This window comes from Lemur catta, chromosome 11, assembly GCF_020740605.2.
Source record: "Lemur catta isolate mLemCat1 chromosome 11, mLemCat1.pri, whole genome shotgun sequence".
In the NCBI taxonomy this organism is placed as follows: domain Eukaryota; kingdom Metazoa; phylum Chordata; class Mammalia; order Primates; family Lemuridae; genus Lemur; species Lemur catta.
Window position 1 is genome coordinate 60,643,420 of NC_059138.1, and position 19,382 is coordinate 60,662,801.

General features: G+C 36.0%; 1 protein-coding gene across 1 annotated transcript in view; it reads right to left on the bottom strand.

Annotated features, from left to right (window-relative positions):
* THSD7A (thrombospondin type 1 domain containing 7A) overlaps positions 1–19,382 on the bottom strand; it is a 226,359-nt gene that overhangs the window by 170,100 nt on the left and 36,877 nt on the right. Inside the window, 2 exon segments of the mRNA XM_045564151.1 lie at positions 6,237–6,418; positions 9,208–9,456. Coding sequence (XP_045420107.1) covers positions 6,237–6,418; positions 9,208–9,456 — 431 coding nt within the window.

Below are 19,382 nucleotides of genomic sequence, written 5' to 3' on the forward strand. Positions count from 1 at the left end.
TAAGCTCCCATAATGTGTAACACTCCTGTGTACTATCCCCACCCAACGGCAGCCACAGAAAGCATCAGCTCAACCCTGCTGGTTTGTTCTGGGGAATCATTTAGTTAATTGAGACAGTTCTACCCTTAAAAGCATTTAAAACAATATTGTATCCTGTATGTCTAGGTGTTTTGTAAAGAATGATTTTCAGGTAATCTAGCCTGTCATATTTCTGAAATAGGAACAGAAGAGTCATTTATAAATAGGTATGTTCAGGCAAATAAAGTTAAGTAACATGCACACAAATACAAGGCCAAGTGGAAATGAAAACCAGGTGTACTGATTTCTGAATGGGGTTCCTTATGTAACCTTAAGATGAAAAACCAAAAGACTTTTATACCATCTACTATAATTAGAACAGAGAAAATAGATATATAAAAAATGTTTTCTTAAGTGAGTGACCAAACTGGAACAAAGTGCATGAATCTTGACTCTTGTCATTTGATCTAACAACTTGATCATGTGTTCTCTATTTAAATTCAGAGGTGTGAATAGTTCTTTATTCAGTGGTGAAGGGCAGGCTGAAAGTGACTATGGCTTCCTCCTGAAATAAAAAATTTTGAAAATGGGAAGGTATATTTGAAATATTCAAGAGGTAATTTTCAGACAAATTAAAAGAAAATTGCACCATTTAAAAAGGGTAGAGTAAACATGCCAAACAACAAATGTGCATTAAAGACCTCCTAAGTCAAGGTACGTAAACACAGTTTTCATGTTTAGCTGACTTCTAAGCTGCCTCAATATATTTTTCTTTGATTGCCTTTTGGTTGAATACTTCCTGAAGTCTCATCAGTAAGCTCTTCCTCCAGTAAAAATTCTAAGTTACCTCTGGGTAGACCACTAACTACCTTAATCTAACTCCCAGCATGTGAGTTTTTATTAGCTTTTCTCCTAGTGGCTGAAACCTCTTGGCATTTCACTTTCCATTTTGTAATCCACTGATCACAGAAAAATTTCAAGGGGTAGCAGCTCTTCTCTCCCACAAAATTTCCAGAGAACTAATTTCCAAGGAAGATCTGATACCTTGGGGGATTTCCTATGCTTTAATTATTCTATACAGTAGTTCTCACTTCATCGATAGGTTCTTGGAAACTTTGACTTTAAACAAAACAAGGCATTATGAAACCAATTTTACCATCAGCTAATTGATATAAACAAGAGTTAAGTTCCTATGGCATATTTCTGCTCACAAAAATATCACCAAACTTCTAAACAAAGACCAAAACACTTCTAATATTGAACATTGAAATAAATATGAGCTATACATAGAAAGATTAATAAAAACAAGAAAGATCATTATTTACTCAGTTATTCCAGCTGAGGATCACAGGTGACCAGAGACTCTCTGGGCAGCTCAGAGAGCAGGGCTGGAACCCATCCTGGACAGGAAACTATCTCATTGCTAGGCATGCTCACACAGGCCTGCACTCACTCACATGGGACAATGCAGACAGGCCAATTCACCTAACGGGCACAGCTTTGGGGTGTGGGAGGAAACCAGTGTACCTGGAGAAAATCCACACAGACATGGGGATAACATGCCAATTCTATACACACAAACAAACACACACACACATATACACAGACACAGACCCCAGGTGGGAATAGATTTTTTTTCTCATCAACATTATAATGAAACAATGGTGAATGAAACTACATTATTGGAGGACTTGCTGTAATTATATTATGGTGCTTTTTACATCTCACTGTAACTACAGGGAACTATGTTTCCAAAATGTAGCCATCATATGTTTTAGTTTCTTTTTCATTTACCACTTTAAGATGAGCTAAATCCAAAGTAATGTGCTTAGAAATATGATAAATTGTGAAATGTTCATATCTACATTAATTACTCTTAACAAAAGTGTTCATACCAAATTTTACATATCTGTTTGTATAATTATGATATCCTAGTGAAAGTTTCAGAAGTCAGCAAGTTTAAAAATATTTTTTATGTTTTTATGTAATTTACAACTATATAATGTCTTACAGAGAGTAAAAAAAAAACCACACGAAATCATTTCTATTTCATTGGACAGCTGAAATATATTTTTAGCAAAACAGAAAGTAAAAGTAAACCACTGTCTTTCCTAGATGGTTTGAGGATCACATTAGGGAACCTATGGAGAATCTTTTAGGTATCAGAGACCCATTATTCTCTGACACACGTTTCTGATGGAAATATCACGTGAAATATTCTCACCTACCTGTTATTTCAAAAGTGATCGATAGGAAAGGTGCAGTGCTAGACTTTGACATACTCTGATATTTACTTTCTGAAATAACAGGAAAAGCCACCATAACCATAGCCTTTCTTCTCTTTTTTCTTTTCAAAAAAGCTTTGACTAAAGTGAGTTCATTTGTGGAAACTGTAGATAAAAGACTACAATGATAAATATTTTGGATTTAATTTAGGAATAGTGTGACTGTGTTATTTTCTTTTTCTTTGCTGAACATGGGAAAACATGAGTTCTGTATTTATCCTTCTGTCTATCCATTCACAGTTCAATCATGCTTCTCTCCAACTATCTTTCCATTGATCCTCCAATCCTTTCTGGTGTATCTCATTACATGCCATTACATGGTGTATCTCATTATCTAAGCTGTCTTTCTTAATAACTCCAACCCCACAAACTCTGTCCAGATTTTAGTGTGGCTTGTGCGATATGTTTTCTACAGAGGAATGTTTTTGTTTCAGTTTCCTACCATATCAGTCACTGTAAGCTTCGTGGTGCCTTACAACCAACACTTTTAGTTTCTGGTATCTAAAAACATGTTCGATCTGTACCAAATGGAATAATTTTGGCGTCACTGCAGCTAAAATCTACTTTCATTTCACTTTGAGCTCTAAAAAAAAATCCATTTACTTCCATGCATCCAATGATCAGCAACATTTTCATCAGCTTTCTAGGACTCATACAGACAACCTCCCCATGGGCAAGGTCTCCTTTTGTCATATTCTAATAAGGGTAGATTTCACGCCAGCATAAGCTGGACATTCTTCATAGCCTACTGGAATTTTGATCAGCTGGCTAAACAGAAATTGTCAAGGGTTTTACTTCTAACTCTTCTCAGTAGGAAGTATGTCAAGCCTTTCTTCTAAAGAAGTGATGCAGTGGAAATTTTGCTCACTGGTATATCATGGGAGAAGAATTGTCAGAATTGGGAGGGTTACATATCGCTAGCAGCAGTACATGAATAAATTATAGACTCTCTTCAATAGCAAGTAGATATATTTTTCCTATTGTCCACAAATGTTATCACCAACTTAATCAATATTCTGATGATATAATTCAACTGACACAAATAGCATATCACATTTTGAATATTATACTAAACACTTTGTACTTTAATGATATATATTTTGACTTTCTGGAAATTAAATATATTAGTTCCAAGGATGAGAAATTTTCTGGTTAGTGTGCTGGGAGTCTGTTAGTAGTAGTAAATACACGAACGAATAAAGTGATTACTGTCTCCCTGCCTCTATGCAGAGGAGGTGGTCATTACCATTCCCCTGTGTAATATGATGTGCCAAGTTAATAAAAGAAATTTATGTGAATTTCATATCACTTTCAGTATTTTTGTATCAAGAAATTTTATTTTTGACTTAAAGTATTTTATTTTGAGTTAAAGTGTTTTTAACATCTTGTGTCACATGTAAAAACAAGTCATCTATAGAACACATGGTGTGAATCTGCAAAAAGAACAGTGTAGACTTATTCTTCAAATTAAATACAAAATGAATTATTCCTAGGGCAGGTTGTTCATGGTTACATAGTTCAGCTTTCTTGAAATCAGTCTTACTAGGATTGGTTAGAGAGTTGTTTTAAGAGGTTTCTCTTCCTTTATAAGATAAGTTTTCATTCTTTCATATTTGTTAAATGAAGATAGACTGTCAACAATCTTCACAGCTCACAGTCTAATTGTTCTCCGTTCACACATATTTCTAGTCTTTATATGTCACCCCTGGGATGCTGGTATACTGGATACATTTCTAACTGGGAAATGTTAAGTACTCCTGGGGGGAAATTCACGTAGTCTAAATTCTGAGGAATAAAAGCTGCAACTTTTAGGGTTTGCAACTGGTTTTGCAAAGATTACAAGAGGCTTATTAGTATTCTTGGTATTTTATATGAAAGGACACAAATTCCCAAGTTATTCATGTTACATATTTACATTATAAATATTAATTTTAGGTGAATTAATTACTTCCTTATTTATTGACCTTTGCTTTGGCATTTGCTTTAGTCCAATAAATATAACTTAATAGTGATATTCTTTCTGTTATCCTTTCTTTCTGTGACTTTTATTTTTGGTATCTACAGTGATTTGGCAGGGGTAGAGTAGACTCTATGAAAAAATGGTTTAAAACAATATCCAGTTGCAATTCAGAATTCTGAACGATCTTTTGAAAGTAATAACCTACAGGACATAATTGACATTCAGAAACTAAAATCTGATCTACCTCTAGCAATGAAATTATACTACTCTGAAAGGACTGCTGTAATAAATCTACTTAAGAGTGTTAAAAATGCAGCCATGAAAGTGCCCAAGAAAATATTAATGTACTAACATTACATGTTTTATGTTACTTCCTTACAACTTCAAGATACATTAGTAGTAAAAGGTATCCCTAGGCTAGATTTCTAAACGAGTTGACATGCCATGTAAAGTTAGTGAATACAGAACAATTAGATTTTGGAAGTCGCACATGCAAAGCTTTAGTGTTTATCTTCCATAAATAACTGGTCCCTGCTGCCACTCCTTTTGGAGAGAGACAGAGGAAACATTACTTCTTTTGGTTTTTAGAATATTAATTTCTCTTGGTTGTTTACCTTCTTTTCTGATCATTCTTGCTCAGATTCCCTCCCTCCGAAATTTGGTTTTTTATTTGCTGGGATCAAATAGGGCCTTTATCCTATTCTTTTCCTTTTCCAACCAAAATACTTTCTAGGAAATACTATCTTATCCTATCGTATCCTATTCAAAACTTGCCAAATACAACAAGCTCATCTTTATCGATAAGATTTGTCCATTTTGCTTTTCTTTAGCGTGCCTTAATACACGCTGTTCCCTCGGCCTGGAATAAACTCCCTCTTGCATTTGTGACCCACTTATCTGTAAAGAGTATAACCGTCATCACTCAGCTCAAGTGCCACCTCCTCTATGAAGAGCTCTGTTTCTATGATCCCACTACAATCATTCTAAAACTCAGTAGTACAGCATAGCATATTGTACTATAATTATTGGTTTATTTATGTGCCCTGATGATGACTTTGAGGACTTCCATGACATGAAACCTGCATTGCCATTTCTATCCTCACTATCTTACACAATTTTTAGAACTCTGTTGGCAACCAATTGATATATGTTGAATGGACTAGTGATAGAAGTCCTGCTATCCCTCAGACAGAGAGAGTATAAAGACTGCTTATGGCACTGCTTAAAAATGGTCATGTTTGTGAGGACTTAAGAGGTACTAATTTAATATAAAGTTGATAGAATAATGAAGAGAATTTTAGAGCAATATTAATATATACTTTTAGCCCCAGGCATATTGGATTCACTTATTCTTTTGCACCCTTACTGCATGTGGTCCCCAAACTGAGATTTAAAATAAAAACAAAAATCTAAGATATGTCTGTCAAGCAATTAAGAGGTTAAAAAGAAAAGTCATGCCTTTGGGCTAAAGATTTCTATTACTATAGTTTTTAATCTGTATTTACGTCTCTTAGATTCAAGTTGAAAATTTTACTCAATATCAAATTAACTTATTTTTAACCATATTTTATCAAAATGAGATTTTTTTTTAACACCGGGTTTTACTTCTTATATAAAGAAAATTTTGAACTTCAGAATACAAAATTGTATTACATGTGTATACTTACAACGTGAATTTTTATTCTAGCTTTATAATTAATTACTCCTGCTAAATTTTGATACAGAGGTTGAGTCAGGAGGCATTTAAGTCAAAACTCTAAAAAGTCAATAAATCTGAACTGATCAAAGATGGTGTTGTATTAATTTTTTTTTTACCATCATAATGTGGATTACTGTTTACCATAGTGAATACCAACCATAATGCCAACAGAAACATGGCTCTTCATGCCCGGATTGGCTGTGTACATATCCCACCAGACCAATCACATGCTGGGTCTCCCCACGTGAGTTCTTGAAAAAAAAGCAACGTTTACCTTCTTTGCCCTTGTGGGTACTTAAGTGGGAGAGGAGGTTTTCGTTGGCCTGCACACAGTACGCGTCTCGGGTCTGGATGCCGCCTCCGCAGAGGGCCGTCTGGTTGCCACGCCTCTTGTCCTGCTGGCTGAGCAAAGGGTCCACACGGCACTCTGTCCACTCAGTAGTTCTCCAGCCGTACCTGAATAAAGAAAATGCCAGCGATGGCAACCGTATTTATTGAATAAAACTTTTCTCCACTCTTCGCATGAATTAATCTAAAAGCCCTTTTCCTCTAGAAAGCATTGTCGACTACATCTATGGTGCCAATTCAGTTTCAATCCCTTTTCCTTTATGCTCAGCAGTGCTCCACTTAGAGAGGGGTTAAATTTAGGGTGATCCGGTTTTAATTGCAACTACTGGAAGTTACTTATAAATATTTTATGAAAAGAGAGCATAATACTGAAAACGTGAAATTTTATGTTCAATTAAGCTGAACCCAGACTTGCCCTTTCTTGATGCTTATAAACAAAGGAGGATTGGAATCTGAGAATGGAAAACATTTTAAGTGATGATGAACCCAAACGTTGGTTTGGCCTTTAGTAAAATGAATGAAAATTGCTTATTCATACTGGAGCAAAATTATAATTGTGTTAGGATTTAAAAATGTAACAGGAAAATTCAGAGTTTTCTCTTTATTGTCAAGAATAAGAATGCTTTTTTTTTTTTTCTGTAGCATGAAGGATGGCTGATGAATGTTGATGAATGAGGCAAAGAGCTAATGTTTCTAATCAGTGAGTAGAGCACAGGAAAGACGATCTATGATGCACAATTAAAGCTCCTATCAAGATTGTGATGTGAAAGAAATGCCGGGGGATTGTCGCTCCAACACGTGCTTGAAGGAGATAGCAAGGGAACCAGATAGGAAGTGATGGCATTTCTCCCCAAGAAGGAAAATGGATATTCTAAAAGCACAAAGAAAATGGCTCATGTAGCACTTCGTGTCACTTTAACCAAGATGCTTCCTTAGTAATCAGATGAACAGCCCACCTAGGTACAAATGGATGTGCTAATGTTCATCTCAATCAGATGAAAAGATTAAATGGGCCTTCAGATGCCTGGTATAGATGCCTCGCTCTGTCAATGGAAAAGTTTCATGAGAGGAAAGCTGAGCCTCATGCCTATTTTGCATTTTTATAAGTGGCGATTCATGGCTCAACAGAGTTATAGGAAGGGGTCATCAAGGAACAACACTTGACATTTGTTTATACAGGAAGTGCAGCACTCAAGTCAATTCTAGAAACCTGGATAATTGATGCCTGGTTGGGGAGATGGGAGGTGGAAGTAACACCAAACAAGTCATTTGTCAGGGGAGTTACAATAATCATTTTATTTTTTAATAGAATGGACTTCCAATTTAGGTCATACCAAGAAGTCCTATGAGAGGAATAGACATTCATTAATGTGAATTGCTTACACATTCTAAGAAAAATACTACCCCTCCAAAATGGGGAGGACAAAGAGACTCAAGGTTATATATTTATTTCGTTAATGGTGGTTGAAGATAAAGAACAAAACACCTAGCTTGAGACAAAAATAGAAGAAATTTGTAGGAGAGAAAACATTGGAAATCCTGGCAACTTCCTTGGGTTTATTATATGGTGAGGAAGGAGAGATATTGGAAGGAAATTCTCTGTGGAATTTTCAGTCACTTGTTACATCAAAGGATAATGGATGAGTCCAAAGTGCTGCCAAATTGAAGATCTCATAAATCATCACTACTTTTGTTGGTTATTGTTACTAGTAATAGTAGTAGTACTAATTTGCCTCCTCATTGGTTCACAAAGTTCAAGCTGTATTCATGTTCTTTAAATGTTTGGAATATTCCAGAGGTGATCATCTCTGTTAAGAAACTAATATTTACTTGATAAATATTCTACATTCTGAATAAACTGAAATGTTGTTATTGACAAGGTAATTCACAATAATATCTTGGAAATGATATTTTTAAGGACAAAAAGAATACCATTATACTGCCAAATATTGCAGAACTGGTCTTATTTAATCTAAATTCAACACACATTTATTGGACATTTATTGTGTGCCAGGCCTTATGATTTATGCTAATGATACAACAAAAAAATAAAACAAAACAAGCAAAAAAAAATTCCAAAAACAAAAACCCAAGATTAATAAGCACAATCTTTGTCTTTAAAGACCTTACAGTTTTATTATTTTGATGTAGTAGTTTATTCTTTTTTTTTTCAGCTTATTATGGGGGTACAAAAGTTTAGGTTATATATATTGCCCATGCCCCCCCCATCCCCCTGGGTCAGAGCTTCAAGCGTGTCCATTCCCCAGACAGTGCACATCGCACTCATCATGTAGGTATACACCCATCCCCTCCCCCCACCCTATTTTATTCTATTGGACAGGATTTGTTATATACAGTACTAAATTTTAATAGATAACAGAAACTTATTTTATGAAAGTTTATTTTACCTGATAAACTGGAGGTTGACAAGCTGTGGTCTAAGGACCAAATCAACCTGTCACCCTGTTTTTGTAAATAAAGTTTTAATGGAAAACACCCACACTCATCTGTTTATGTATTGTCTATAGCTCCAATGGAGGTGTTGAGTCACTGAAACAGAGACATATACGGCCTGCAAGGCTGCATGTATCAACTATCTGCCCCTTTACAGAAAAAGTTTGCCTGTTATGTATCATTGAAAACACATAAACATAGATTTGCTGCTAAAATTCTAGCCTTCATGGAGATTTGGAAATAGACCTTTTTAAAGACACTTTTATTCTGTAAAACCTGTGTGTATGTGTGTGTGTATTTTTTTTAAAATAGTGTTTGTAAAGAGATATTTTTCCACTTAGAATGTGTAAAAATCATTATTTCTCAACATACTGTCCAGTTGAAATCAAATAGCTGAACAAAAGCAATTTGGGCAGACACTGCACCCTTCTTTATTTACTCACGTGGCACAGGGGGCAACGCCATCTCCTTGAGACAAACAGGGTTCTTTTTCCTCAAGTTCTGGACACTCCTTTTCACCACCAATAGGAAACTGCCTGATGGAACGTGTCCTTACACGAGTGCCTGTAGGCGATGCCGTATCATGACATGTTTTTGAGCACGAGCTCCATTCTGACCACTCAGAAACCTGGCACTCTTTGGTGATCACACAGGACTGGAAGGTCATTGGCAGCTTCTCTTGCTGGCAAAAGCTGCAAAAGAGCATTGATAATTTCATTATAAACTCGCAGGCAGCTATGAAAGTTGTCTTCTCCACTCCAGAGTGCAATCAGCTTGCGCATTTTTATTTTTACTTGGAGTTGTGATTCCAATTTCATTGAAAATATATCAACATTTATGATGTGCGAAAGTAGTTAGCCTCAAAAGTAACATTTGCATTTCCTCTTGTTTTCTATAGGAAAGAGAAAATAAAGGAGATTAAGCAAAATTAGCTGAAGCTAAGTTTACCATATTGTTCATTTTACTCATTCCAGATTTATTTTAATTTAGAAAATGAGAAACCAAGAACTGTTAACATATGCTAATTTCCATTCTGTTTAGTGATTTAAATAAACTTGCCTAGATAACTTAATACAATACTGTTTTGAATAGAAAAAGTAATGTGCCTTAGCATTATTTTTAACATCACTTGAAACTTTAGATGAAACTTACAATTATAATCCATGCTTATTCAAATAAATCCACTTTTCCATTCATGACATTATACACAATATGTGAGTATCCTAATTAACTATATCATAAGCATTAGAAATATACGTCTATATACCCACAGACTGCAGAGCTATCCTCTAAATATATCTCCAATATGTGTTTTATCAGTAAAGTTTTTATGTTCAAATTTTATCTATTCCTACTTGAACTAAAGGAATGTTGGATTCTAAATTGTAATGTCAACATATAAAGGTGAAGATGATGTTATGGATGTCAATGACTAAGGGCACATCCACTTTGAAGTGTTTTCCTGGAATTGGATGGGCTTGTGTTAATTCTTAGTTGAACTCATGCCCATTCGCAACAACCAATAGTGCATATTTACAAGGCACAGGCAGCTTTAGCCATGAAAAGCCATTTGGTCTAATGGGAAAATGTACTGATAATTCTGTCTCATCATTCAGGTGCTCTATTTAACTGTGGCAATCAACCATAGAGAGAGGCTGGTCCATTTTAATGTACAATTCACATTCAATCTTCTTAATCCTTCTGGCATGTGTACAGAAATTGCATTCCTAAGAGACAATTACAGCTCAAAGCATCACGGTAAATTTGTCAGACTTGAGAGGTCTGGGAAGAAGATCATCTGAGACTGGTGGTAAAAGGGCTCTGTGAATCAACTTAGTTTTCCCTACATCAACAGAGAGCACCAAAATCCCATTTCTACTCAAATGCAATGTAGTGACATACTTACTACCCATGGAGCAAAACTTTCTCTGTGATGATCAAGTTTTCACTCTTACACTTATGAGTTTACCCATGAAAATCAGGCAAAATAATGACTGAATGATGCCTTCTGTAACTCCCTTCTTACAAAATGCTAAATATTTCATTTCCTTTAGATACATTATTTTATCCTTCCTAATATTATTTTCATATACATATGAATGTATTATCCCTTTTCTAATACTTACTAAGTTCATATTCTATGTGCAGGCAAAGGATTAACAATTCCTTTCAGCTTTTTGTAGAGAATGTGACCATTGGTTAACTGCCTCCAGTTAGTTACCCTGATAACCTGATGAAAGTTGGAATGTCAACTATGTTACTAGGTCATATTATTTGTGTTAAAATGATGCCTTTAGATAAATTTTACCTGCACTGGGGAAACTATAAATACCTGCTAAGCAGCCACAGCTTTGGGCTTCCTTGCATGTGTCAACTCCTAGAATAGGACTTGTCTCTTGTGGTGACCTTGGAGGCTATGACTACGGGATCCCTTCAAGAGATATCAGCTCTTGTGGGAAACAAAACTTTTAAACCAGGGGTAGTTCCTGGACCTATCTGATGTGGAACTCATCTTCTTGCTTCTGACCTGTACTGCATGGATATCTAGAATGCCCACCAGATGAGGAATGTCTGATCCTACAATAACAACAAGTTCTGGTTCCTGTTCTGTATTTTTTTAAGCAGAGTGATGCCAAGCATGGCTTACAGCAGCCTTCTGAGTCTTGTGAATTTGAATGTTTGGTAGAGCCTAAGTTTAAAACGTAACTCATATTACTTCAGTTAATACTCTCAGGAGTCCTTTTATATGGATATCACTGTTAGTTTCACTTCATAGGGAGGCAGCCTCCCTGAGATTAAGAAACATGGAAAAGATCATACAGCAGGTAAGTAGTTGACTGGAATTTGAACTTGGATTTTCTGAAAGCAGAGCTCATTTTCTTAATCACTCTTCCTTACTTCTCACAATCTAAATTGGCTATAAACATCAGTTTGTTAGAGCAACTTTTTTAGCTGAAGCCAATGCCAAAGTTACTGATACATTGTCAATCAACTAGTACCACCCTTTCATAGACTGAGGCTTTGTACCATCTATGAACTTTGCAAATGTGCTGCTTGTTCTAAGGAGACCTTAGTAATTACGGAAAAGCCAAAACAGCATTTTCCTCATAAGTGTTAACAATTATCACACAGGTCCTAAATATGAGAAATTAGTAGCATAGACACAAGAGCAATATTAACTTATATAATTATGTAGTTTTTTACATATGTATATATGCATGTGTATATGTGTATGCATATACATATATATATATAGTTTGTCTTTCCCCAAACCTTTTACCAAATATGCATTAACTTTACTTAATTTTGGGCTTCAGAGTACAAAGACAAGATTACAGTAATTAAGTTGGAAGCACATAATTCTTCTAGGGAAGGCACAGAAAGTTACATGAAGTAGTAAATTACTATGGTAAATTTTAAACTACATATTAGAATTTGTCAGGTTGAGATGAAGGTAATTAATGGAGCTATGAGATAAAATAGATTTTTTTGTTGGTGGTTGTTTGATTGTTGGGGGATGGGGGAAAATAGCTTTCCCTCTGGCCTCAATATGGAGAGTTTGGGGTGAGCAGTGGAAATATGAATGGAAATTGAAGAGCTAGGTCAGATCCCAGGTTATTATGCAGGTCCAGAATAAGACCTCCTATAGGTGAAAATGTCATTGAAAGATGTGGAACAAAAAGAAAACGATGATATTTGTATTTTATGTAGATTCTGATGGTGAGGCAGGAGAATAGATTATTAGGGTCAGGATGAAAGACAAGATGATTCTCAGGATTTTGATAACATTAATATTTATAATAAATATATATTGAATGCTTACTATGAGTCAGACACTGTTCTAATTTTTACATGTATAAAATGTATTAAATTATTTAAACCTCAGAAAAAATTTATGAAGTAGCTATTATTGCCATTTCAACTTTACAGGTGAGAAAGCTAGGCACAGGGAGGTTAAGAAATTTTCCCAAGATCTTGCTTAGGAAATAGTCAAGCTGAGCAAAGCATGAGGATGAATGTGGGGTTATCCACCACTGAATGTCTACAAGGAACCAAGTGCTATGTTGAGTTTTGCCTAGAATATCTCACGTAATCCTCAAAACTACTTTGTAAGCAGAGATCTACTCTATCTATACATTTATTAATATTTATTTTTTAATAGTTCATTCAGGCATTCTCTAAATGCATCCTTTTTTAAAAAAAAACATGTTTTCAATCATTAAAGCTTTCTTTAATGTCACAATCTTTTTTAAAACATATGTGCCTTTTTTTCAGCTTTATTGAGGCATGATTTATTTTTACAGAGGAGGAAATGGAATCTGAACGTCTCCTCCAAATCGTACAGCTAGAAAGTAGCAGCTCTGGGATTTAGTTTATGAGGTTTATGAGGGTGTCAACAAAGGGAGTAGTAGTAGAAACTAAAAACAGTTATAAACTACACGAAAAGAGGGTGTAGAAACTATAAGAGCTGGTGGATAATTCAAGGAGTTAAAATGAGAGAAAGAAATCACTGAATAACCTACAAGTTTCTAGCTTTGGCAATCTGGTAAGCAGCATTGCAATTCTTTGAAATGGAGAACACAGAATGAAAAGCAAATTTCTTGCAATTGATAAGTGAGTTCAGCATTAATATGGATATATCCAGGACATAATCCAGTAAGCAGAAATGTCCAGTAGGCAGACCCAGAATTAAGGGCCAGCATTACTTGAAAGCACTGGAGGCAAATATACCTTTAGAAATCACAAGCATATTAGAGTTCAAAGCCAAGGCTACGGGAGCAGGGGATCATTTTCGGCCTTCATCATTCACACGTGGTCTTACAGAGGACCTTGGTGGGCCCCTGAGCACTGTAATGTTTATTACTTTCATTTTGTGATGTTTGCTGAGACTAAATTAGGTCACCAGATCATCCATGGTTATGAAATTATTCAGCTGCCATCTTCTGTCATTCTCTGCTTTATTCTGGCCACACAAAAAGTTGACATTGTAGAGCTTAGGGGAACTTTACATTTTGATTCATGAGAATATGCCCTTCTGGATGTCAAAGGTGTGGGTGAGCTCTGCTTCCGCAAGGGTGGCCTGGTAGAGGACGTGATGGTCATTACGACACCTTCCTTTTCATTTATGTGGCATTGAATGGATAGCCCCATGGCTAAGACTGAACAGAACAAAAGCTTGGTTATGAGACAGAAACATGTGTTACTTAGTACACCTTTTATCAGATAAAGAGTAACTAGATAAATATTGAAAAAAACAAATTAGTAGAGCACAAAGTTTAATATTCATGTTTAAAGACTTCCTCAAGAAATGACAAGCAGGGCATAGTCGCTCACGCCTGTAATCCTAGCGCTCTGGGAGGCCGAGGCGGGCGGATCGTTTGAGCTCAGGAGTTCAAGACCAGTCTGAGCAAGAGCGAGACTCCGTCTCTACTAAAAAATAGAAAGAAATTAGCTGGACAACTAAAAATATATAGAAAAAAATTAGCCAGGCATGGTGGCGCATGCCTGTAGTCCCAGCTATTCAGGAGGCTGAGGCAGAAGGATCGCTTAAGCCCAGGAGTTTGAGGTCGCTGTGAGCTAGGCTGATGCCATGGCACGCTAGCCTGGGCAACAGAGTAAGACTCTGTCTCCAAAAAAACAAAAACAAAAAAAAAAGAATGACAGAGCAGGATATCCCTGAAAACTCTGATTATTTAATATATTTAACTTTTTTTCCAAGGCCAAGATTAAAACTGATAAATTAAAACTATTGTTTTTCATTTTGGTTCATCCAGGTTATTCTACACAAAAATAGAATACCATTGCAAATCTCTTTTCCTAAAATTATTTCTGTAGCCCATTTAAAGATGATTATAACATCTGTGAAAATATACCTTTTTTCTGAAGGTTGCCTATTTAATCTCCCAAAACATCATTATCATTCTTTAGCTTCTGAAACAGAAACTCTCAAGATCCTCGTTTGCTCCAGATCACATCTAAACTTTCCCATCTGGTCATCAAGTCTCCCATAACCTGTTACTCCTTCTGCTTCCCTCTTATGTTGTCACTTCCCCAAAATTAACTCTCATCCTGCTCTCCCAACAGCCTGCAGTTCTTTCCCCTCTCCTCACTGTCTCCAGAGAAAGGTAGCCCAGTTCTAGAGGCCCACTTTTGCCTCCACTATTTGCCATCTAAAATCTCATCTCCCCTCACCATCTTCTTTGCCTTTTGGAGGCAAAATCTCTTGGGATCTTGGTGGTATGGATAATCCCTAGGAAAAGTCTCTAAATATCCCCTGAATCAATGCTCCCCTAAACAGCACCATGCGATAATTTTCCTTCTCAAAGGAAGCAGATAAAATTAATAGGCTACAAATATGATGTTATAAGCCATTGGTGAGAAATATGTGTCCCTTAGAAATGGGTAGGCTGCGTATCTTCACTGAAGTGGCAAAAAATGTCTCCTATAAATCATGTTTGAAACTTCTTTGCTTAGAAGAGACTTCTTTAATTTCTCTCTCCTTTCTCCTCCCTCTCTCTCTATGTATATATCTATTTATGTATCTGTATAATATATCTCTCCATAGATAGATACAGATACATGAAAAAATATTTTTCAACTTTTCTTCCTGATAAGGCAAAAAAAGGAAAAGAAAAAGGAAGTTAGGTTTGCATGTTGGATGTCATCATAGGCCCACTGTTTCTAATCCAAAGGAAATGATGAAAGTGATCACAATAATTTCTCATCATTTTGCTGAAGTATAACATCAGTAGTCTGGGGCTCTGGAGCTGGAAATTGTTCCTGGAGGTTTAGTCTAATCTAGAGTTTTGCTAATCAAACTTTGGGCTGCAGCCCAACACCATCATAATTAACTAGGAGCTTGTTAGACATGCAGAATCTCAGATCCCCACTCCACACTACTGAATCATAATCTATATTTTAATAACATCCCCAGAAGATCCATATGCACAATAAACTTTGGGAAACGCTGGTCTAGAGCTAACTTCCCCAAGCACTCCAAACACTCCAAAAATATAAGCTATGCAGTATTTACAATTGGCAAATTAATCATTACCAATGTAGCCCTAATTCTTACAGACAATATAAACTGAGTAATCACACAGATAGGATTCATCACCAGGTATTATTACCAAATAATTGGAGAGGCTGAAGGAGAAAGCCCTAAGCCAAGTTTCCAGAACAACTTCCAGCCCTCAGAATCATACTGTCATTTTCCTGATTCATAAAGCTGTTTCTGTGGCTACAGGAAGCTTTGTTGCCTCTCCCTATTGACCTCGGTTCAGAATCCAAGCCCAGCTCTAATGCATGTAATTGTTGGACTCTATATCACATCCAGACACCTGGCTGCAAGCAACTTTAGGAAATAACAATTTCAGTTTTCTGGTTTTTCAGTTCCGGAAGTCCTACTAGTATGGTGCTAGTCAAAAGGTGATCCATGGATGAGGGCAACTGTTTTTTTGGGGTGTGCAATGAGCTAAGAACAGGAATTGAGAATAAGTACTGAGGCAATTTTACAGCAATTTGAAGTTGTTGCAACATGCAAGTGTGTGATTGGTGGACTCAACCCAATGAACAGGATATAGACCAGTTTTGTTAAATGTTGGATTCCATGGTGAGAGGCATGTGGCATGAACTGCATTCTAGACATGCACAGTGGGGCCATGTTATTGGATCAGTAGGAAATCAAACAAAAACAAAAATAAAAACAACCAACCAAAAATCTGGCCCTTCACCTCAAATAACTTGAGAAGCTCTGCACTGGTAGCGCTGGATGACTGATGAGCCAACTCATCTGTTTGACCCTCCCAAACCCAGTCACTCCCTACCTCCTTCATGAGGCTTATTATACTGTGGTGAGCTCATAAGACTTTCCAGAAATATAAATCATTTTGGCACTTAAGAATATATTATCACTAAACAAGATCCACAGCAATATGTCATTTTTACTCCCTGTAGAATTAGTCTGTAATAGTCATTTATAGTAGTCTTGTCGAATTAAAGGATGTGTTTTCTTCATGAAAAGATGCAAATGAATTCAACAGCTCTATCTAGGTTCTAGGAGGATTATCTATATAAAGGTTATTACCTGAAATCCTTTCATAATATTAACAAGCCTCCTCAATATTTGTAATATGAACAAACACAGTTTGGTGTTCAGAGATTAAAATATTCATTTTGTTTGTGTAGTGCAAAATACATTTGTAGGCTTGTATACTTTGTTATGACAGCATGCATGGTCACTCACACATTTAATTTGTTTAGGAAATTTGTCCTAAGAATAAAAATGGTTGTTCTAATCATGGCCAGCAAAATAAAAAGGTAATGAGACTTACACCACATACAGAGTATTAGTGTAAATCTATTGACTTATTGAGGAAAAAAAATGACATGCTTTTTGAGGTAGATTTGTTTTTCATGTATACTAAGATAGCTACCAGCCAACTGACAGTCAGGTCTACAGTCTCTTATGCTTACATGTAAATGGATTTAATTTTAAAATTCTAAAATAATAAAATTCTAAAACATTTAGTAGTAGAATATAATGCTGGGAGGAAATATATTTTCCTACTAATCTACTGTTTGCTTTTTCAATACTAATGAATGGTCTAGAAGGATTTTCCAGTTTTTCTGAGTTCTCAACTTGTAGCAAGATAGAAAATGCTGAATGCTGTGCTCATAGTCAAGAGACCCAAGACATTCCTAAACTGCCGCTCTTGAGGTGGATGACTCAAGGTAGTGTTCACTTTGTACTACAGCTTTTCCATATGGTGAAATTACATTTTACTAAAGGCCAGTAAAGTCCTTTTCTTCAAAAAATTGTGTAACTCTTAAGTTTTCATCTAAATTCTGATTAGCTTGTATTTTCCTGATCGAATCTTTTAAAAAAACTTCTTCCACTTTTAATGATGTTCAAGTTGCACTCCTTTCTTAAACACAAAACCAAATTTCCTGTAATTTACTATTTACTTATCAATTTGAATTATAATTCTACAAATTCTCTGAGTGAATTTTAATCTCTAAGTATGACCTTTCCTTCACAGAATTCAGCAAGTTACAAGCAATAATTCTTGTGAAGCAAAATGAATGCACATTAAAACCATTATCTTTATAAACATAGAGGTCTTTCTCTATGCTTTGATATTTGAAAATCTTTTGTTGAGCTGCTGGGGAACATTGCCAAGCGGTGTCACCTGCCAGCTGGAGTGATCATATGCTCCCTATTAAAGCTGAGGGCCATGTTGCTGGTCAGCAGCTGAATGTGGGGCTATCAGCATGACGTGTATTTAGTAATGGGATAAACTGCTACAGCAATGAGGCCTCCCTGAAAGAGTCAGTACATTGATTTTCTATCCTTTCACACAGTGAATGCTTGCATGCAGCTGCTTCCTTATCACCCATGCTGTTCCAGGCAGTGAACCATGGTGAAAATTCATGGCACAATCCCAAATCCATCCCAAGTGAAAAACTCTAGATTGCTTTATGAGACAGGGTAAAAACTACCTACCAGAACTTTAGAAATGATGCTAAGTGGCATGATTGATTTTAACAATTCTTTTCATCAAAGGCATTTTTTTTTTTTGCATTAAGAAATTTTTGCCGGTAAGAGTACTGTCTTTAAAACTTGAACTAAATAAGAAGAGTAGGAAAATGTAACCAAAGGGATATTTTAGGTATCGATAATTTAAAAGGAGAATTACCAAGTATCAATTCAAAAATTGATTAACTGTCACATAACTTCTACAGCAACTGAAAGGGAGAGAGAAACTAAGTCTAACGTATCTGCATTAAGGGATAGGGCTGAAGGGCAAGAACACTTTAGGACAGTAATGATGATTGGAAATTCTTCTGTATATTGACTAGAACATTGGATTCCGTTAACAGTCACCTGACCTGGCCAAATCCCCACGGACTGGACAACCTGAAGGTCCTGGTGATTACTCTATTAACATAGAATCTAATCATAAAATGTGATTCATATTTCATAAAAATGTAAGAAAGAGCAACGCAGCTATTCTAAAATAATGCCACCTTTTCCTGTTTCTGATCACCAGTTGTAAGATATTTCTCTGGTCTCCTGTTTTCTCTAAACTTTTACTCCCTTAGATGAATAGCCCTAACCACGACTGCCACTAAAATAACTATGGATATGATTCCTATTTCTCTTTAACTCAAATATAATGGGTCCCAAACAGAATCCAACGTCTTCCCCTCAAACTGACTGGCTGCACATCTTTCCTATCCCTGCTGAGTCTTCATTGTCAACTCTCCCCTATGTAATTTACCAACAAGTTCTTATAAATCCTTCTACAGAGCGTCTTTCCAAATCATCTGATGATCTCCATTTCCACTTTATAGCCCTGAATCAAGTATTCTATATCTCATAACAGGATTAGGAGGCTAAACTGCCATTTTTCTCTCATCTTTAATACATTATCTCACATCGCTCTGTCACAATGACCTTTTTGACAAATTTATATTTATATTTATATCCATCCCATTTGTAATGTCTGGCTTAGAGTTTACTTAATCCAGTTGGAACTCTTACTCCTGACTTTCAAGGTCCTTCACACCATCTCTGTCATGTCACAAAGATGACAACGTGGCATGCCGAGTATAT